Below are 23,043 nucleotides of genomic sequence, written 5' to 3' on the forward strand. Positions count from 1 at the left end.
GAATAGAGAGAATGTTTTTTCCCCTAAGGATAACGAAAGATAATTATTAAAGGAAAATAGCTTTTTTTAAAATGATTATAGAAAATAAATTATAACATCTAATATATCCTCTTTATTATTATATTGTACTGGACACATGTAAGTTAATAGAAATTTCCCCCATATCTCTTTGATTGTTCCTGCTTAGAGGTAGCAGCCATATTTAAAGGGACACTCTAAGCTCCAGAACCACTACAGCTTAATGCAACGGTTCTGGGGCCAAGGGACTGTCCCTGCAGTCACAGCAGTGTAAACACTGTCTTTTCTGAGAAGAGGCAGTGTTTACATTGCTTCTTCATGCTCTATATGGAGACGCATAATCTGAAATATTCAGTAGAACGAGAAACACTCCTGAAAAAAACAGATGAAAGCACACAAGGGTTTCCATTCATTCATGACAGTGTGCTCTATTTAGTCAGTTTAATGAATGAAAAAATGTGCACGCTCCATTGTGATGAAATGCATTCTCCCACAAAAAGTATCACAAGATCTCCATGAATGTCACAAGTCGTTGCATAGTAGGGAAATAAATACTAACATGATAACTGCCATAATGTCTCCATACCACACAACTGTCCCAATTTAGAAGGGACAATCCCATTTTGGTCACAAATCCATCTGTCCCTTTATTCTATCCTAATGTCCCTCTTTTCTAGGAGCTCCATATTGTTGGTGTGTCTGAATGTATAACAGAGCTCCACAGCAATAATACTCCCAGTAATGTGTCTGAGTGTATAACAGAGCTCCACAGCAATAGTACTCCCAGTAATGTGTCTGAGTGTATAACAGAGCTCCACAGCAATAATACTCCCAGTAATGTGTCTGAGTGTATAACAGAGCCCCACAGCAATAATACTCCCAGTAATGTGTCTGGGTGTATAACAGAGCTCCACAGCAATAATACTCCCTGTAATGTGTATAACAGAGCTCCACAGCAATAATACTCCCAGTAATGTGTCTGAGTGTATAACAGAGCTCCACAGCAATAATACTCCCAGTAATGTGTCTGAGTGTATAACAGAGCTCCACAGCAATAATACTAGTCTTGGTAGAATTTTCAGATCATGATATGATTAGTCTGTCCTTAAAGGTAAAGGAAGGAATAATATATGGGAAAGGTATCTGGAAACTAAACTCAAGAATACTTGATAATTTTAAGCATGAATTCATTACTTTTTATGAAGATCGAAAAACCACGCAGTGCTTATACGACACAATGTCGAGTTGGTGGGAACAAATAAAAAAAGATATAAAAAGTTTTTTTAAATCAAAAGCTAGAAAAGAAGGAAATCGTCAATATATGCAATATCTTGCCCTAAGACTTAGACTTAGTAGATTATATTCCTAGTATTGATCAAGTTAAGGATAAAATGAAAAAACTCCAATATGACCGTATGATCTCTCTAAAAGCTGAAAATGAATTTGATAGTTGGGGTTTCACAGCCCCAGATCCTTTTCAAGCGTGTAAGGAAAGAGTATGTAAGAAAGCCATGGCAGGACTGGTAGATCAAGATGGTGAAACACAAACAGAAAGTAAGGACATTTTAAATATTGTCACAAAATACTTTAAGCAATTGTTTGCAAGACAGCCTATGGCAAATGAAAATATTTTAAAATATTTGCAAGATGTTGATAATCCGGTATTAAATGCAGTGGATGCTGAGATCATGGTTAAACCTATAACAGAGGAAGAAGTTAGAAATAGCATTCAATCCTTAGTTGGGAAGAAAAGTCCAGGATTGGATGGGATAACTGCAGAGTTTTATAAAGTGTTTTTAGATCTTTTGGTAACGGACCTTGTAGTGCTATATAACGAAGTGCTAACTCTGGGACAGTTGCCGTCCTCACAGTATGCCTCAGTCTTGGTACTTTTATTTAAAAGTGGTAATTTAAAAGAGCTAAAGAACTGGCGTCCGTTATCATTATTGAATACCGATTACAAAATTCTTGCAAAGGTCATGTTTATAAGGCTTAGTGCGGTGGCTGAAATTTTGGTAAGTCCATGTCAGTCGTGTGCAGTTAAGAATCGTAGCATACAAGATACACTGTTGCTAATAAGAGAGGTGGTAGAATACGCTAAGCAGCAGACAGAAGGTATTTATTTGGTAGGGCTAGACCAAACCAAAGCATTTGACCGAGTACACCATGAATTTTTATTTGAGACTTTACGGAGATATGGCATTCCTGATACTTTTACTAAATGGTTGAAAATACTCTATAAAGAAGCAAGATGTTTCCCTTTAATTAATGGTAGTTTGGGAGACCCTTTTCAGGTTGAGTCTGGAGTTCGTCAGGGTTGTCCCATAAGTCCTTTGCTTTATGTTTTTAGCATTGACCCTCTATTAAGAAAAATAAAAGAAAACCATAATTTTCATGGTTTGGAAGTGAAGGTAGAAGGTGTTTCCGAGAGGGTCAAAGTTTGTGCTTATGCAGATGATATTTCTGTTTTTTTGAAATCAGAAGTAGATAACCAATTGTTACAAAGATAACTTAAAAGTTACTCTCAAATTTCAAACTCTATGGTTAATATGGAGAAAAGTGAAGCATTGTGGCTGGGGGATAATGTAGAAGCTTTTCAAATCCCTTTTAAAAGAAAAGATAACACATTAAAGTGTTGGGTATTACATTTGGATGTGTAGAAGACATTGCCCAGAGAAACTGGGATGATAATTTAAAAATATTCTCAGATAAAATACACAAATGGAAAAATTGGAAATGGTCTTACCAAAAGAAAACTCAAGCTATCAAACGATTTTTATTTCCCATTTTTATTTATACTAGTTTTGTCTTTCCATTACCTGATAATTTAGTGGTTAAGATAACCGGTTTGTTGTTCCAGCTAATATGGGGAAATCATTTAAATATTGTTAAACGTAACATTTCATATCTCCATAGGAAAGATTGAGGATTAGGCATGTTGTGTCCTGAACTTTTTTACAATCTGTTGTTTATAACCAAGAATTTACCGTATTTATCGGCGTATAACACGCACCGGCGTATAACACGCACCTCATTTTTAGAAAGAAATTCCAGGAAATTTCCCCCCCTCCCATAGTATTCCCCCCCCCTCATCCCATAGTATTCCCCCCTCATCCCATAGTGTCCCCCCCTTTCCATAGTATTCCCCCCCTCCCATAGTATTCTCCTCCCCTCCCCTCCCATAGTATTCTCCCCCCCTCCCCTCCCATAGTATTCTCCCCCCTCCCCTCCCATAGTATTCTCCCCCTCCCCTGCCATAGTATTCTCCCCCCCTCCCCTCCCATAGTATTCTCCCCCCCTCCTCTCCCATAGTATTCTCCCCCCCTCCTCTCCCATAGTATTCTCCCCCTCCCCTCCCATAGTATTCTCCCCCTCCCCTCCCATAGTATTCTCCCCCTCCCCTCCCATAGTATTCTCCCCCTCCCCTCCCATAGTATTCTCCCCCCCTCCCCTCCCATAGTATTCTCCCCCCCTCCCCTCCCATAGTATTCTCCCCCCTCCCCTCCCATAGTATTCTCCCCCCCTCCCCTCCCATAGTATTCTCCCCCCCTCCCCTCCCATAGTATTCTCCCCCCTCCCCTCCCATAGTATTCTCCCCCCTCCCATAGTATTTTCCCCCTCCCCTCCCATAGTATTCTCCCCCTCCCCTCCCATAGTATTCTCCCCCTCCCCTCCCATAGTATTCTCCCCCTCCCCTCCCATTCTCCCCTCCCCTCCCATAGTATTCTCCCCCCCTCCCATAGTGTACTCCCCCCCCCTCCCCTCCCATAGTGTACTTCCCCCCCCCCTCCCCTCCCCTCCCATAGTGTACTTCCCCTCCCATAATTACTTACCTGTCCTGAAGCGTGGGCCGGCTTCACAGCTTGCACCGCGGTACAGGAACTTTAATTTCATGTTCCGGTTTCCGGCGGGACTGAAAGGAAGTGTGCGTGGGCCGGCTTCACAGCTTGCACCGCGGTACAGGAACTTTAATTTCATGTTCCGGTTTCCGGAGGGACTGAAAGGAAGTGTGCACACTATTGTGCACACTTCCTTTCAGTCCCGCCGGAAACCGGAACATGAAATTAAAGTTCCTGTACCGCGGTGCAAGCTGTGAAGCCGGCCCACGCTTCAGGACAGGTAAGTAATTATGGGATATCGGCGTATAACACGCACCCACGATTTTCCCCCTATTTTCAGGGGAAAAAAGTGCGTGTTATACGCCGATAAATACGGTAAGTTTTTTTTTAAATCTGGTAGAACAGATTTATGGGGAGTCTTATATAAAAAACAGATTAATCACTTTGTTAGAGTTTGGGCAAGAGGTGTAAAGATCAAAAGATTGTCTGGTAAAGTTAAACATTGCTCTCTATATGCTCAGCAATGTATAAAGTTGTTGCTGAGATGGCAAATTTCATATGAAGATATTACTGGGCTAGATAGAAAACAATTATATCATGTTCTGTTAAATAAGTACTATAGTGCCCAGCTGGTTTTAAAAGACTGCCCTAATACCTTAATGAAAAAAGCCATTCAGAATGTTACTAGCACGAGAATACCAGTTACATTGAGAGATGTTATTTGGCTTAGTTTTCAAGGAAAATTATACGTTCGATCTAATTTGAAATTTAAAAAACTTGAGGAACGAAATTGTCCGAGGGAAGAATGTTCAGGGATGTTAGAAACAATGTTTCCTTTTTTGTGTGACTGTCCCTTCAATTTAGCAATATGGACAGAAATGTCTATACTTCTTAAAATATCCCATTTTAAAGGACAGTCATATGCTGAATTAGTATATGGAACTTTCAAATGGGCAGATAAGATTAACAAATGCACTTTATATGTAATTAATTGTATTGTAATATATCATTTATGGCAAGCGAGGTGTCTAAAATCATCAAAACAAATAATTTTAACAACAGATTCTGTGATTAATCGGATAATTAAAGACATAAAAGATGTATATGTAAAAGAACAAACTACAGATTATTGGAAAAATATACATATGACATTCTGTTTTTAATTGTATTTTTGTATATGTTTTTGATACACTGAACACGGTTTTGTAATTTGTTGTTAGAAAATTTAAAGGACCACTCTAGGCACCCAGACCACTTCAGCTTAATGAAGTGGTCTGGGTGCCAGGTCCAGCTAGGGTTAACCCATTTTTTTTTATAAACATAGCAGTTTCAGATAAATTGCTATGTTTATAAATGGGTTAATCCAGCCCTCAAAGCCTCTAGTGGCTGTCTCATTGACAGCCGCTAGAGGCGCTTGCGTGATTCTCACTGTGAAAATCACAGTGAGAGCACGCAAGCGTCCATAGGAAAGCACTGATAATGCTTTCCTATGAGACCGGCTGAATGGGCGCACAGCTCTTGCCACGTGTGCGCATTCAGCCGAATGGGAGGAGAAGAGGAGGAGGAGAGCTCCCTGCCCGGCGCTGGAGAAAGGTACGTTTTAACCCTTTACTCTCCCCAGAGCCCGGCGGGAGGGGGTCCCTGAGGGTGGGGGCACCCTCAGGGCACTATAGTGCCAGGAAAACGAGTATGTTTTCCTGGCACTATAGTGGTCCTTTAATAAAAAAAAATCCTCCTATTACTCCATATAACTTCTCTCTATAACTCCTCCTATTACTCCATATAACCTCTCCCTATAACTCCTCCTATTACTCCATATAACCTCTCTGTATAACTCCTCCTATTACTCCATAAAACCTCTCTCTATAGCTCCTCCTATTACTCCATATAACATCTCTCTATAACTCCTCCTATTACTCCATACAACCTCTCCCTATAACTCCTCCTTTTACTCCATATAACATCTCTCTATAACTCCTCCTAATACTCCATATAACCTCTCCCTAAAACTTCGCCTATTACTCCATATAACCTCTCCCTATAACTCCTCCTATTATTCCATATAACCTGTCTCTATAACTCCTCCTATTACTCCATACAACCTCTCCATATAACTCCTCCTATTACTCCATATAACCTCTCTCTATAACTCCTCCTATTATTCCATATAACCTCTCCATATAACTTCTCCTATTACTCCATATAACCTCTCCCTATAACTCCTCCTATTATTCCATATAACCTGTCTCTATAACTCCTCCTATTACTCCATATAACCTCTCTGTATAACTCCTCCTATTACTCCATAAAACCTCTCTCTATAGCTCCTCCTATTACTCCATATAACATCTCTCTATAACTCCTCCTATTACTCCATACAACCTCTCCCTATAACTCCTCCTTTTACTCCATATAACATCTCTCTATAACTCCTCCTAATACTCCATATAACCTCTCCCTAAAACTTCGCCTATTACTCCATATAACCTCTCCCTATAACTCCTCCTATTATTCCATATAACCTGTCTCTATAACTCCTCCTATTACTCCATACAACCTCTCCATATAACTCCTCCTATTACTCCATATAACCTCTCTCTATAACTCCTCCTATTATTCCATATAACCTCTCCATATAACTTCTCCTATTACTCCATATAACCTCTCCCTATAACTCCTCCTATTATTCCATATAATCTGTCTCTATAACTCCTCCTATTACTCCATATAACCTCTACCTATAACTCCTCCTATTACTCCATATAACCTCTCTTTATAACTCCTCCTATAACTCCATATAACCTCTCCCTATAACTCCATATAACCTCTCTCTATAACTCCTCCTATTACTCCATATAACTTCTCTCTGTAACTCCTCCTATTACTCCATATAACCTTTTCCTATAACTCCTCCTATTACTCCATATAACCTCTACCTATAACTCCTCCTATTACTCCATATAACTTCTCTCTATAACTCCTCCTATTACTCCATATAACCTCTCCCTATAACTCCTCCTATTACTCCATATAACCTCTCTCTATAACTTCTCCTATTACTCCATATAACCTCCCCCTATAACTCATCCTATTACTCCATATAACCTCTCTCTATAACTCCTTCTATTACTCCATATAACCTCTCCCTATAACTCCTCCTATTACTCCATGTAACCTCTCCCTATAACTCCTCCTATTACTCCATATAACCTCTCCCTATAACTCCTCCTATTACTCCATATAACCTCCCTATAACTCATTCTATTACTCCATATAACATCTCTCTATAACTCCTCCTATTACTCCATACAACCTCTCCCTATAACTCCTCCTTTTACTCCATATAACATCTCTCTATAACTCCTCCTAATACTCCATATAACCTCTCCCTAAAACTTCGCCTATTACTCCATATAACCTCTCCCTATAACTCCTCCTATTATTCCATATAACCTGTCTCTATAACTCCTCCTATTACTCCATACAACCTCTCCATATAACTCCTCCTATTACTCCATATAACCTCTCTCTATAACTCCTCCTATTATTCCATATAACCTCTCCATATAACTTCTCCTATTACTCCATATAACCTCTCCCTATAACTCCTCCTATTATTCCATATAACCTGTCTCTATAACTCCTCCTATTACTCCATATAACCTCTACCTATAACTCCTCCTATTACTCCATATAACCTCTCTTTATAACTCCTCCTATAACTCCATATAACCTCTCCCTATAACTCCATATAACCTCTCTCTATAACTCCTCCTATTACTCCATATAACCTCTCCCTATAACTCCTCCTATTACTCCATATAACCTTCCTATAACTCATTCTATTACTCCATATAACCTCTCCCGATAACTCCTCCTATTACTCCATATAACCTCTCTCTATAACTCCTCCTATTACTCCATATAACCTCTCTCTATAACTCCTCCTATTACTCCATATAACCTCTCTCTATAGCTCCTCCTATTACTCCATATAACCTCTCTCTATAACTCCTCCTATTACTCCATATAACCTCTCTCTATAGCTCCTCCTATTACTCAATTACTGTTACATACAGTGTAGAAGCCTCTAATTACAGCTATTGTATAAGATTCCAATGTTAGGGATTCCACATGACTTCGTGTCTCAGTCTACATTCCTCTAGAACAAGGAGCCGATATGTTAGTGTGAATGGGTGTTATGTCTTGGGATAGAGCCTTCGGGCCTTCACTGGACAGTAGATGAGATCAGAGAGTTGCTGTTGTCTTGGTAACGACCTCATTCATTTCCTCCTAGCTCTCAGAGAGGGGTATAATCAGAGGTAACAGGGTGGGAAAGGGAATGAATGGAGGGAGATGTAACAGAGGAAAAAGAGGAGGGGGTGGGGTGGGGGAGACACAGAAGAAACACGAGAAATGAAGGAATGATGAAGAACACAGTGCTACTTGGAAAAGATACTAAGGAAGGAAGGTGTAAGACGATCAGACGAAGATAACATGAATACGATGCTATGGGGAATCAATGAAGGTTATACACGAAAAACGTGTAGCCAGGGAGGGCGAAGAGGCCCTACCCCGAACGCTGTTTAAACTGAAATAATACAAGATTGAGTCAGTAGGGGAGAGGATGGAGGACAATAAGAGTCACAGGAAGGAAGGACAAATCTGGAGCAGAGAATTGGGATGGTCTATCTGTAGACGTACGGACAGACAGAGAAGTGTGAGAGAGAGGGAGAGAGGGAGAATCGAGGGACAGAGGAAAGTCAGACATAGGTGGGAGGGACAGAGGAAGGAGAGATACAGCAGAATGAGACAGTTGCAGTGGAGAAGTAATGGGGGGACAAAAGACAAAAGGTTTTTTGTGGGGGGGAGAGGAAACCTAAATCATCGAAAAATATAAAATAATTGATAATATTAAAACAATAAGAAAAGATAGACTGCTGTGTGACTGAGACAGCAAATCAGACTGCGCTGTACCATCAAGGCGCACAGGAGAGACAACAAAAGACGTTGGCTTGCTAAATGATCATTCTATGTGACGTGTCACTCGTCGTAAACAGACATCAACATAAACCCCCAAGAATCGGTGAGATTTACCTACACCCAGCAAAAATCACACTTCATTATCAGATAAGGACACACTGAATGAATTGTGTGTGCCGTCACCACAGTAGGGGCAATAGGAGAGAATCGATTTAATAAAATGGGGTGATTTAGGTAGGTGTTTTAATATAAACCTCTCATTTAGGTTTCAATAGACTGGTGCGATCACGTTCTTTCACTGTACACTGCAACATTGATGATGCGTAGCTAGTCATCCTCTGCAATCCACACCAGCGAACACACCAAGCTGATGACTTTACATATAGCAACCATGAGTCCTGATTTTTTGGGGGACAGTCCTGAATTTTCAAACCTTTACATTTGATCAGAAGAAAACTTACAATGTCCCCCCCAAAAAATGTAATCTGGGGAAATCCCACATCCGAGGCGAATGATAATAACAGACAAACTGACGACTCAGGACGCAGTTAGTATGAATAAAGAAGTAGGTCAATGACAGTCTTCCCAGTCATTATTACATTGTATCACATGAAGTTCCTGTGGCAGTACCGAACGCCCTTCTTAGTAGCATTTGAAATTCTTTACAACAATTTTATTCATGAAACTGTGGGTACTTTACCTTATTGTATCTAATATTTCATAGATATAGAATATTATAATGGAGAGTAGAAGGCTTGTGAATAATAATTAAATAGTAATAAAAAAATAATATTAAATAATCAATTAAATACTAATAATTATAAGTATAATAATAATACTTGTGTTTTCTATTAGCTAGTAATAAGGTGGATTTAAGGGTGAATATAACGGCATTAGAAAAATCTCACAGGGTTTATTTACTACGCAGTAATTTCAAGAAACAAATTGCAAAATTCTAGATAAAATTGTCGAGCTGTTATAACTACGTTGGAGAATTTTTCCAAATCAGCTATTTTGACCTTCATTTTTGAAGAGTTTCAGTTCACTATAATCACTGTTCAGTGACTAAGTGCCACAGAGTTATTCATTAAATCGGAAATTGACCCGGGAATTGCAAATCTAAGCCAAAAATAGTTGGTTTGAAAAAAATCTCCATCTCAGCTAAAACATTAAACATCATTACTCGACCGCCTGTGTGTCCTGATGCAAATTTTAATTTAGGTGTAGATGACACACAGACAGAATTTACTACTCTTTTATTTAAGTGACTCTACAACGTGAGTCAGATTATGTTTACCATCAGTGCTGATCTCTTTTGGTCCTAATCTCACTCTGCAATATAGTTCCTTCCTGCAGTTTGTTGAATTACACAATATAAGGTAAAGCTTCTGGCTAAGACACAATGGAACTATTTTAAGTCTACGAGCCAGACAGAAAAGCTTAAACCTCACAGAGACCGCGAACACTCAGAGCTGTCTTTTACAGAGGGCAAGAGGGGACACTGTCTAGGGCAGGGTTAGGCAACCTTCGTACTCAAGATGTCTTGGACTATATCTCCGATAATGCTCATAAAGCCATAGTCCACAACATCTGGAGTGCCGAAGTTTGCCTACCCCTGAAGAGGCCTTATCACCATTGATGACCCCAAAGCCTGTGGCTATTGTGACTTAAATCTGAAAGTACATTTGCTGAAAAACATATAGTAAGTATAAAAAAACAATTAAAAGAGGAAAAACTACTACTAACAAGAGGACATAGTCTTAAATTAGAGGAGCAAAGGTTTAAAAATAATATCAGGACCTCACAAACCCAACTACTTACATTACTTTACAACCACATTAGCACAGCAATGGATAACGAAGGGGCACTACGCTATGCAGACGAATGGGAGACCGATCTGGGTGAGGTGTTGGCGGGCAGAGATTGGCAAGAGATCTGGGAGGCGTTTGCAAAAACAACAATATGTGTAACACCCCAAGAGCAGTCATATAAAACACTATTCCGATGGTATACGACCCCAGTAAAACAATATCAGATGAAACTAAACTCCACATATGCATGTTGGCACCTGTGTGGCGGAAAGGGCACATATGTACATATGTGGTAGGAATGCCCTGTAAAATTATGGAATTAAATTCACAGATCCTACAGAGGAAAATGATGTTGGACCCTTGGGCATGCCTGCTGTCTAGACCCACGCAAGGACTGACCAAACACAAACAAAAACTCCTTAACATGCCTAGCGGTACGTAAAGCACTGGCACAAAAATGGTCCTGTTCAGAAACCCCCCAAATAGCCCTGGTCATAGCAAAACTCAGGGACAACTACCTTAAGGACAAACTAACAGCGCAAGTCCGAAACACACGGAATACCTTCAATAAGGTATGGGACCTCTGGGAACAATACGACACTTAAAGTATCACTGAGAATGGGAGAGGAGAGTGGGGGTGAAGAAGTGCGGGGAAGGAGGGGGACACGCTCTGGCGACGCGATGCGGCAATCTAACCAGTCATTTATTTACCACACTACTTCTGGGAAACAGATATACAAAAAGATGCTCCAGAACCCCAGGGTTTCTGGTCAAGGCTAATGGACAGGATACCAGCTTACGTTGACTCACTGCTTACGATACAGCAGATCTTGGGACCTTTGAAGGTCGACTATCTTTTTCTTTTCCTGTTTCTTCCATTTGGCTTTACTTTCCTATACTCTCTCGCTTCTCACTTGCCCTCTCAAGTTACACGTTACAAACACCTGGCGGACAGCGAGAGTGGCACTGTTTAAGCTAAGCACTGCTGTTGGCCCTTTCGGTAATCCTCGCAAGCCGCAGGCGCAACGCGCTGCCAACTGTTAGAATTCTGTAAATCCACTATATATCATTTCTTCTGTCATCATAGACCATCGGTCTGCTGTACTAACTGTGGAACTGTAAATGTTGTCAGGGCCATGATTAAGCCAGAATGCCATTGTATAAAAAAGCAGAAAACAACCTTGACAGTCTGTGAACAAGCCAATCACCATTGTATGATGTGTTGCATGTATTACCTACAAACTTTTCCTTTCTGTACCTTTCATACAACGTTATATTTACTGAAACTTGGCTTTTGCATAAGCCGTAAAGTATTGAAAAGACACAGTCCATGTCATTGACAAAATAAAGAATTAAAAAAAAAAAAAGAAATAATAATATCAGGAAGTATTACTTTACTGAGAGGGTAGTGGATGCATGGAATAGCCTTCCAGCTGAAGTGGTAGAGGTTGAGGGAGTTTAAGCATGCGTGGGATATGCATAAGGCTACTAAGGGACTAATGAAAGGATTTAGAAAATTGGGCAGACTAGATGGGCCGAATGGTTCTTATCTGCCGTCACATTCTATGTTTCTATGATTCATGGATTTTGGAGTCTTCACAAAAATTACTGCAAGCTCTGTCCAAAGGATCAACTTCAGGTTTCGAGATTGTATCCACTTTAGATCTCATTATCTCTCCCACTATACAGAGTTTACCCAGGGTTCCAATAGGATGGTGTTACTATGATAATTATTTATACATAAAAAAACAAAGACAGTAATGATAAACCTAATAGTGGGGTTACAAATAAAATTACTATTACACATAATCCGGTAACGAAGACCCTGACCTAGATGATCTTACTTTTTCCCTGGCGCCCCAACTGTATGTAGTCAAACCATTTTAGAACGGTTTGACTTCATATTTGCAGGCCGAATATACCTGCAGGCCGAAATGAGAGCCATAAGGTTCTGTTTGGACGTTTCGTTAGCTCTCCTGAGCCAAGTCCTCATTGGCCGAGAGCATCTGATAAATCTCAGGCAATGAGCTGTAATCGAATGAAGAACAGAACCTGGTGGAACTCTGGGACGAATTTAAACCAATCTAAAAGGGTCTGACTACTTACAATATGGTTACAATAGATTTTCAGCAAAAGTAAAAAATTTAGAGTTTAGCATATTTGTTCTTATAGGAACACGCGTGGCACCATAACCTCTAAAGCATGTTGTATTGGTTGGTGATGATACTTAGAATGTTCCTATAAAAAAAAAAGGATAAAATATGCTAACCTCTAAATTTAATTTTTTTTGCTGAAAAGCTTCAGTTTCCCCTGGAACTAGGAAGTGGCTGCTAATTCTCAGTTAATCCTAGCCCTCTGATTGTTCTCAGTGAAAGGGTTTAGAGAATGACTGACATCCCACACGGCCCAAGGAAGGTCCATCATTCTTCACACAGGGTTGGTAAATGGACCCAAGCAAATCCATGTTTATGGGACCCATTCTAACCCCTGGTCTCTAGGCAGCTCCCTAAGATCCCCTTATAGCTTATCCTATAAACTCCGACCCAGCAGTGGATTATGGGATATGTAGTTTGGCATTAGGCAGTATTTTAATTCCTGAAAACACATGAATAAAACCAGAATCTGAAGCTTACCAAATAGCTTCATTATGATGTAAAATCTATACGAACACCTGTATAAGATGTGACTTAAGTGTGGTGCGTGGTGACGTAGCTTCACAGTGTGACATTAAATGAAGGGCAGGGGCTAAAGCTTTGATTCTGTAAAAGAATGCAGACATAATTTGAGATGGAAGTTCTGAGTACCAAACACTGTACCATACAAAGAACATATGGTTACGTCACACTGGTAAATGTATATCCTGTAATTATTGTGACAGGAAGAGTGGGCACTTCAGTAACGGCTGATCCTGCCCTCAGTTCCCCAGCTTAGGATACCCTGTGCCTTAAAGGGACCTTGGAAACAGAGAGGTGCGTTGAAGACTGGTTTATGCTGAATGAATGTAGACATTATTTCTTTGATACATTTTGATAATGAAACCATTCGCTAATGTACAGATGATGTGCTGTGTTAATTGCTGCTTAAATTTGCGGGGAGTGGCTCTTTAAAGAAAAAAAAAAACACGCTTTATACCACAACAAATTGCATAATCAGTCACGCACAACACATTTTGGGTGATGGTGCATTCCTGGTGCAACATATTTGCCACAGGAGCAAAAAAACTTTTTTTAAAAAAAAACAACAAAACTCAATTTACATTTCATTTATTTTTTTTAATAATAATTTGGCTGTGTATTAATTCCAAATGTTTGTTTTTCAACCTTAAAACTGATCCACTTGCAGTCCACATTAAGAAAGCACAAGGCTTGGGTGTCCAAACCCAACTCTGAGGATGTTGCTGGAATTCAACTCCCATAATCCCTTGCTGGCTAATAGTATTATATGGCTATTCGGTTGAATAAGTGTGCTATGTGCAGTCTATTTGATTTGAAGAGACACTTGAAGCCAAATTTGACAGGGCAAAACTGCAGTAATTCTTGGGCAAAGTTGGTGACTTGGCACCACAGTTACTCTCATTTTTACACTGATTAATGAGCCTTGAGGGTTTCAAAGTCATGTTCAATGCTAGCTGTCACTTTAATTACCTGTATGTAAGTTAGCTGTCTCTTCTGACACACTGTAAGAGTGACACAGACAGCTAACTCTCAGAGACCCTCCAAAAAAAATGATCAGCTGCCATCAGCCAGCTAACCCAGCAACACAGACAGTCCTTCTCCACCCCCTAGAGACAGCTGTGAGCAGAGACAGCTGAAAGACACTAATAAATAAATAAAATACATCACAGGGGTTCCCAGGAGGGATGTTGGTGAGCAGAGACAGCAAACGCACATACCTAATAACACAGACCTTTTCTAAATTGGATTTGGAATAAGCCCTTTTCACAGCTCCAAGTGTCATCCTTCAGAGAGCACATGGCACATCTCAGAAATCAAGCCCCCATCACAGCAATAGACAGACCACCCATAGCAGCACACATTAATAAACATAAACAAACACAGAGCCATCAGGAGAAAAGGGATGGCTGGCTCCCAATCAGATCACCCCAAAAATGGGAGAATATTTAATAATGAAACAAGGGATTCTATAGCTTCTAATCACCCCCTCCTTCCCCTAAATTGGAATCCACTGCAGAATGAAAATGGGGATTTCACAATATATTAATAACTCAAATTACAGGGCCTCATCACTGGGATCCATCACAGACCCACCCTGTAGAGAGAACCCCAAAACACCACAATATACCCAAACAAAGCACAAACTAGATAGGCAGACCCTTTACCCAAGAGGATAATATGCCAACGTTACATGTGACCCCCTCCCCCCTCCATAGTTTAGAATGCAGCTCCCTCCTTACCCCCAGAACCATTCAGAATGACACCCCAACCTGATACAGATCCCCACCAATCAGAAAACAGAAAGTACTCTTTATCAGAAATCAGAACCGCCCTTATATCCAGGACCACTGAGATTCCATCCACAGAACACAATGCTTTAACAATAGATCTGACAGTGATACAGTGTTTCTCCCCCGGATACACACAGCTACTACCCTCCAATGTCAAGTCCCCACACACTGTATGGCTGAGACACTGTGCTCCTGTGCTCTGCCCCAACTACCACCCATTTCATTGTCTTGCATCCTCTCCACTTACCCTGAGGCATTGAGGTATCCACCAGTGACTTCCCATGGGTCCCCAGGCACCACAGCATCAGCAGGACCACCAGGGAGCCATAGGGCCCCCCAGCAGGCATCCCTGAAGCCTTTGCACGCCCCATGCCTCCCGCTCACCCCTCCATTCTTTCTGCCCTTCTGCATACACAGACAGATTATGTACCAGATTCTCTCACTCCCTCCCTGACTCCCTCCTCCTTTTCCCCCCTCTGTCTTTCTCCTGCCACACCTCCTCTTTTCTTTTTTTCTCCCAGTAGAAACCAGCCCCATCTACAGGGAGAAATTGGGATAACAGCTCAGCACAGAGTAGAACAAATGCTACATCAGCAGGGGTTCCAGCTACTTAGATACAAAGGTCCCCCAGCTATTCGATCACCTAGCAGGTCTGTCATTGTCCAAAAAGGCTGCGTGCAAATAAGTCATGAATACGTGTCGCTAGACCCTATTCGTTCTGCTGTTTGTGGGTGTAATATCTGATTACCCAACACATGCATTGGAATAAGGTATCATTAGACCAAGGAGTGTTTTAGATTTGTTTCATTACGAACTGCGATTCGTCTGAATTTGGGTCAGTCGGATGAATTCGCGAACTCTGATCTGAAATGAACGAGACGAAAATCGAGAGATGGCCAAGCATATTCACTGGGATTCGTGATTCATAATTCCATCAGTAGAACCAAAAAATACAGTATTGATTGGAAAAAAGATAATTGATGGTTAAGGAAGTAAATGTCGATTTTATTCACCGATCAAATAAGAAGTGACCAAAAGAGGGGATGGGGGGACGGGGGGACGGGGGGACGGGGGGGTAGAGGAGCATAAAAAAAATTAAAAAAATAATACTCTATGTTTATGTTATATATTTAATAAATATATAAGATATTATATATAAATATAGATTTTTTTTCGTACTATTCCTCTTTTCCCTCTATTGGTTAATTATTCTCACTTGATCTTGAATGAAATGGCAGGGAAATGCTCGTATCAGTATACAGCAAAATATGTACATAATATTTATTTTAGGTGTATATTTCAGAGTACAGTGATTGGCCCATATTTTTACCCTTATGGTTTGTTTGATTTTCCCTGAGCTCTTTTTCATTAATAAAATTCAGATGAGCCGATCCGCTATATGGCCAAAATTCAGTCATCCGATTTGATTTTAGAATGAAGTGGTACACCCAAAACAATTGTTTTTACTCTGCCCAAGTCTAATCATTAAAGGGACACTGTAGGCACCCAGACCCTGTGCCTAATCCCTGTGTTAATTGAAGTGGTCTGGGTATTGTGACGCTTTTGCACTTGTTTACATTGCAGCTCTAAGTCAGCCCTCTGTGGCTAACAGACAGCGACTAGAGGGCTTCCAGACTCCAAACAAACTTTTGGTCCGTTATCTGACGCTGGACGTCCTCACGGACCTCCAGCGTCAGATTTTCCCCACAGGAAAGCATTGGATAATACTTTCCTATGGGGAGGTCTAATGCGTGCGAGGCGGAGCGTGGGAGGAGCCTGACCTAGCGCCGAGGGACATTTTCACTGGATACAAGTAAGTGGCTGAAGGGGATTTAACTCCTTCAGCGCCGAGGGAGGGGCAGGGGGGGCCGACCTATTAATCCTATAGTGCCAGGAAAACAATTTTTTTTCACTGGATACAAGTGGCTGAAGGGGATTTAACTCCTTCAGCGCCGAGGGGGGGGGGGGGGGAGGGAAGATGACCTATTAATCCTAGGTTTGTTTTCCTGTCACTTTAGGATCCCTTTAATATTGTTATGCTCTAATAAAAAGTTTTTGGAAACAATGGGTGTAGTTTTTCCTTGATGGATATACGTTTTCACAGGAGTACACGGAAGAATATACTTTATTCATTATCCGTATTTTCTGTATAAAGAAAAAAGATTCATTGAACCGTTACTATACGCATATTGCCGACTATATCAATGCACAGTTTTAAACAGAGGCTCTCTAGTCCCATAATCAAGGTTGGTCTAACTAAGATAACTGTAGGAAACATGACATTCAGGGTATTCAAGATTTTTAGGAATCTAAGCATAAGGATTTCAGGGGCCCTTAAAAGGACACTCCATTGTCCAAATACAAAAATAAATAAAACTCCAGTATAGTAGATATACCCAACTCTAAATTATGCATATTTTTCACTGGTTATATATATATATATATAAAACAAATCTTGCAAAAGCTTCAGTTCTCTTGTCTGCAGCCTCTGCAAACCCTCCCCCTTCTAACCCCGCCCAGACTTTCTGTGACTGTCCAATCACAGACTTCCCAAGCAGGTCAATGAGAAGTCTTTGCAAGGCATGTGTTCAGGCGCCGCTTGGGTTTAGCTTCACTGAGCTAAAGAAACCAGGAAGTAAGAGGACTGGTTGTCTGATTGACAGCAGAGGGGTGTAACGAGGTTAATTTATAAAAGTGCCAATTTCTATAAAATCGGCAATTTTTGTAAAATTAGAAAAAAAAAGAGGGCACACTCTTCACACATAAAGCACTTGAACCTTTAACCTATACAATGTCTTTATACTGTAAGCTCACTGGAGCAAGGACCACCGTACCTTAACTACTTAGGTTTCATCTTTTTATTTCACCAATTTGTTGCATCAGTCACAGCTAGAGGCCAGCATGGAAATCTTGCTGTCACATAAACATGAATAACTTCATAGTCGCAGCTTGGGTATTTTAGCCCACAGATTGGCCATTTAGGTTTTAATTTGCTACAATTCTGAGTTTTGTAATTAACCCAGGCAGAAAGACATCACATTATGTAACATAATGACAAACCGGTTTCACACATGCGTAACTCTCTTCATCCGCTTATCGGACCAAATTGATCAATAGTCCCCTCTGCCTAGTGTGACCTTGGCCTCCACACTATGTAAAAAGGTTTTTGTGTAATATACTGTAAGCTCACATCATTCTTACATAGAACGTCATGTACAAATGCTAAAAATGTTAGATTTAAGTCTACAACAAGGGTTCTGTCCTCCCTTTTGATACAGTCAAATTCTCTCTTTGTCACTCAATTTATGAATAATTGCTATATTTTGTAAAGTGACCGGCATGATAGCACTATGTTAAAAACTATGAAATAACATTTTTAAAACGGCCTAAAACGTGGTTTATTTACTAAATTTCAGTCGGTGGTAAACTGAAAACCATGTCACAAAAATCAGGCTAAAATAGCCAAAAAAAATGACTTTTAAGAATCGGCTTTCTTAAAAAAACGGCTTTTAAGAATCTCCTAAAAGCAGCTATTTTAATCTGAATTTTGCATTTGCATTTTTCAGTTGATTTCAATCAACCATTATTCTCTGTTTATTGAATAAACCCATGAGGGTGAACTGCAGATTGTGAACTGCAGATTGGGTGGCAGCATCCACAGAAGTGGCAGAACTAATGTAAGGAGGGCCTGGGTGCAAGAATGTATTTGTACCCCCCAACCCCCTATTAACACAAGGGTGACCAAAAGTTAGACGCCATCTGTCGAACTCCCACAATGCTATGGCAGCTTGGGATTTACCATTTGCCCATCCTTACAGGGCTGTATTTGTGAGCAGTGTTTGTGTGTTTGAATATAAGCACGTTTTTGTATAGATTATGTTTGTGCGTGTACGGGTGTAATTGTATGTACTGTTGTCATTGGAATGCAGTGGTGTACTTGTGTGTAGTGTTTGCATTTCAATGCAAGATTGTGTTTGTATGCAGTGTTGGCTTTCACATGCAGGTGTGCTTTTGTGAGTAATAATGGTGTTTGAAAATAGTGGTGTCTATATATAATTTGGAGTTTAAATGCAGGGGTATGTAATGATTGATTGCAAGAATGTGTTTGCATGTCGTGCTGGTGTTTGATTGCTGGGATGTGTGCACATACACACATACATGCATACTTACATATATATACATACACACATTCAGATACACACTGACACACAGGTACATACACACATTCAGATACACACATAGACTTATCCACACACATTAACATACACACACTATGACACACAGATACACTCACTGACACACACATGCATACTCAGATACATACACTGACACCCAGACAAACAGACACACAGACACACATACACACACTGACACACAGATACACTCACTGACACATACACGCAAATTTAGATACATACACTGACACCTACACAAACATAGACAAACAGATACACATACACACACTGACACATACACGCACACTGAGATACACACACTGAAACATAGGCATACACAGAGAAACAGATATACATACACACTCATTAACACGCAGATATGCACACCTTAACACATAAATACATACACTGACACATACGCACACAGCTACACACACTGACATATGCTAGCACACAGATACACGCTGATACACACACACAAAATGACACACACATAGATAGATACACACATATATGTCAGACTTTTAATATTTTAGTCACCCTCAATTAACATACCTTTTGTGTGCAGGAATGTGGCCTACTTGGGCTCCTGCTGATGCTGGCTGAGGCTGATGGGAGTGAGGGCTGGAGATGGCTCTCTCCCCTTGGTCTTCCCGCTGTGCCACCTCCTCTGCCTCCTGCACAGCTCCCTCTGCATGTAGGAGGAAGTGACCATCTCTCACTTACTCCCAGCATCGCCGATACTATAGGGACTCAGTTGTGCTGTTCAGCAATACGCATCGGGTGGCCCTAAGTGTATGATCCATGCTGCACCATCTGTGATCTACAGGGTTATTTTATCAAGTGAGAATTCAAAGTGAATTACGGATTTTTTTCAATTTGACTATTTTGACCTTAAAGGGATACTATAGGCACTAATATAACTTTGGCTTAATAAGGCAGTTTGGATGTATAGATCATACCCCTGCAGTCTCACTATTCAATTCTCTGCCATTTAGGAGTTAAAATAATTTTGGTTCTGTTTTCTCAGCTCTAGCCACACCTCTGCTGGATGTGACTCACGTGGTTTGCATGAAAAAATAGTTTCATTTTCAATCAGAAGTTCTTGTCTCTTGCACTGTAAATTGAACTTTAATCACACCCAGGAGGCTCCTGCAGGGTCTAGAAGCCTATGAACAGAGCTGGAGACAAAAGATTCTGAATTAAACAGAGTGTGCAATAAGAAAGTTGAAACATTAGATGACTCTTTACAGGACGTGTTTAGGAAGGCTGTGTAAGTCACATGCAGGGAGGTGTTCACTAAGCTAAAGTTGTTTTGGTACTGAAATGAAACTATATGTTACATTTTAGTTACATTTTACTAAATGTAACTATAGTGCATAGTTATATATTGTTACATATTCACTAATTCCTTCTTGAGCCATAAATGGCAGTTAGAGCTATATTTGGATCAAGAAGCTATTACCTCAAAATTAATGAAAAATGAAAAAAATAAATGCACTAATATTATGTTTTTACAAGGATTCATCCAGTTGTTGTTTAAACATCTGTACTGGTAAAACCACCAGGCAGAGAATTATACATCCTCTTTGTTATTACTTTAAAACGTAATAAGCCAGATTTAGGTGAACTAGAGTTATGGCAACTGACATTTAATGTGGATAAGTGCAAGATAATGCATCTTGGACATAAAAAAACCCAAGGGCACAGTACAGAATATTGGATACAGTCTGGAAAAGAGAAGACCACCGTCTGAATCCAGAAAAGGGGGACCTGACACAGGTCCTCCATTACCCCATCATGGGGCACCTATTAAAATAAATAATAGGGGGGACAACCTGTGCCCCTTCGAGTGGGGGCTATAAAACTAAAACAGGGGACCATTAGCAGCACTACATACACCCTTATAATGCATCACTACCTACCCCCACACCGTTATAATAGGGAGCAATTAACTAAACAACTGAAAATTTAGAAAAAAAATAATACTTATCATTTATTTTTTCTAAAATCGTCTTTTCTCAGTCCTAAAAAAGACTAAACAAAAGTCCATAAAGCTTGTCGAAATAATAAAATAAAGAGACCGATTGCATAAAAACCACCCCCCAAAAATTATTTTGACGATAAAAAAGAATCCATCTTTAACCTGACGAGGGCTCTGCGCAGACTGAGCTGTGCAGGACAGGGAAAGGCTTATAAAGCCTTCCCATGCTGTGCAATATGACGCAGACCCCTCTGATTGGTTGGCTTAAGCCAACCATTGAGAGTGCTTTGACTTGAGCATTACCTGCAATGTTATCTATCCCCCTTATCACTTAGGGCCCCCACCCGCTGCAAATGGGTGGAGGCTGGGGGAGGAAACAATAGGTCCCCCCCATTCACCCCATCCGCTAATGGAGGAGGGCCTGGGGGGCAGGGGGGAAAGACAATAGGTCCGTCACCCCCTTATCACTCAGGGCTCACACCTACTGCTAATGTGCAGGGGCCCGGGTGGGATAATAGGTCCCTCCCTTACCTGTTAGGGCCTTTACCCACCACTAATGCCCCTCGTTTAGTTTAATAGCCCCCAATTGTGGGGCACTGGTGGGGACTAGAGGAGGACACTATGTCCTCCCCCTTGTTAATTTTTTAAATAGGTGCCCCACCATGGGAGCATGTGTGACCTGTGCTAGGTCCCCCTTCATTGGATTTGAGGGGGGTCTTTTTTTTTACAACAGTGAGCAGCCACTGGCTGCTAACAGTTTAGTAGATATGCCCCTACTCGCGACATAGTGAGTAGGGGCAGGAAGAAGATTTTAAACTCCCTTATTGAAAGACCAACTTTGTTTTCCTATTAAAGAAACAGTACTTTCAGTTTTTAAGCTTGCTAGAAAACTCACTAAACATAGTGATAAATAAACACCCTTACACAGTAATTCACTAACGTGTGAATTGTTGGGAATTTTAAGTGAACAAAAATGTGAGTTTGGGCCACTATAGCCAAAATGGAAAAATAATCTGCCAGCTATGTTTTAATTTAATTATTTTGCCTAAATTCTAAGCAATTAACTTTTTTTATTTTTTTTTTATTTGACAATTTTTATTATCAGTTTTCTCTTTTTTAGTCAACGAACAACAAGGGGAGGGGTACAGAAGGAAAAAAGGGGGGGGGGTGGGGGGTGAGATTACAGCAGATACATACATGTGCAAAGAGTACAGAATAATGCAATATCCATTAAGCATCAGGCTCAGTACATCGCCTTACGATTGCGTTCGGTCAAACATTAGCATAGTAAGCGTCATATTGCCATTACAGGTCTCAGCGTCTTTCCACAGCATCGGTACTTATGTGTACCTGGTGTACCGATCTCCATATGTCCCATACTTCCCAGGCTTGTTCGGTTATCCGAGATGGGGGCCACAGTTTACTATACGCTCTTTCGTATGCTCTTTGATCGTTTGTATATGAGAGCAGTCTAGAGAGGGTCGGGCAGTGTGTGGATTTCCACGCCCTTGCAATTGATTTCTGAGCTGACAGAAGGACATGGTAGAGAAGTTTATTTTTAGCCCTGGGTATCCCACTCGGAAGGAGTAAGGCTACACAGATCTGAGGTTTGAAAGCTAGGGTGAGGCCAGTCACGGCTTCAAGGAGTTCGTAGACAGAAGACCAAAATGGTCTAAGAGATGGACAGTTCCACCAAATATGGAGGACATCTCCCTCTGCTTCACCACATCTCCAGCAGGTGGGGGGGCTAGTTGGGTAGAATTTGTGA

The 23,043-nt window shown here is 40.6% G+C and overlaps 1 protein-coding gene across 1 annotated transcript in view; it reads right to left on the reverse strand.

Annotated features, from left to right (window-relative positions):
* The window catches only part of FAM171A2 (family with sequence similarity 171 member A2), a 44,015-nt gene extending 28,453 nt beyond the window's left edge, over positions 1–15,562 (reverse strand). Inside the window, exon 1 of the mRNA XM_063459307.1 lies at positions 15,364–15,562. Coding sequence (XP_063315377.1) covers positions 15,364–15,487 — 124 coding nt within the window. The 5' untranslated portion in view covers positions 15,488–15,562. The remainder of the gene's footprint in view (positions 1–15,363) is intronic.
* Between the last annotated feature and the right edge of the window lie 7,481 nt (positions 15,563–23,043).

This window comes from Pelobates fuscus, chromosome 6, assembly GCF_036172605.1.
Source record: "Pelobates fuscus isolate aPelFus1 chromosome 6, aPelFus1.pri, whole genome shotgun sequence".
NCBI lineage: Eukaryota > Metazoa > Chordata > Amphibia > Anura > Pelobatidae > Pelobates > Pelobates fuscus.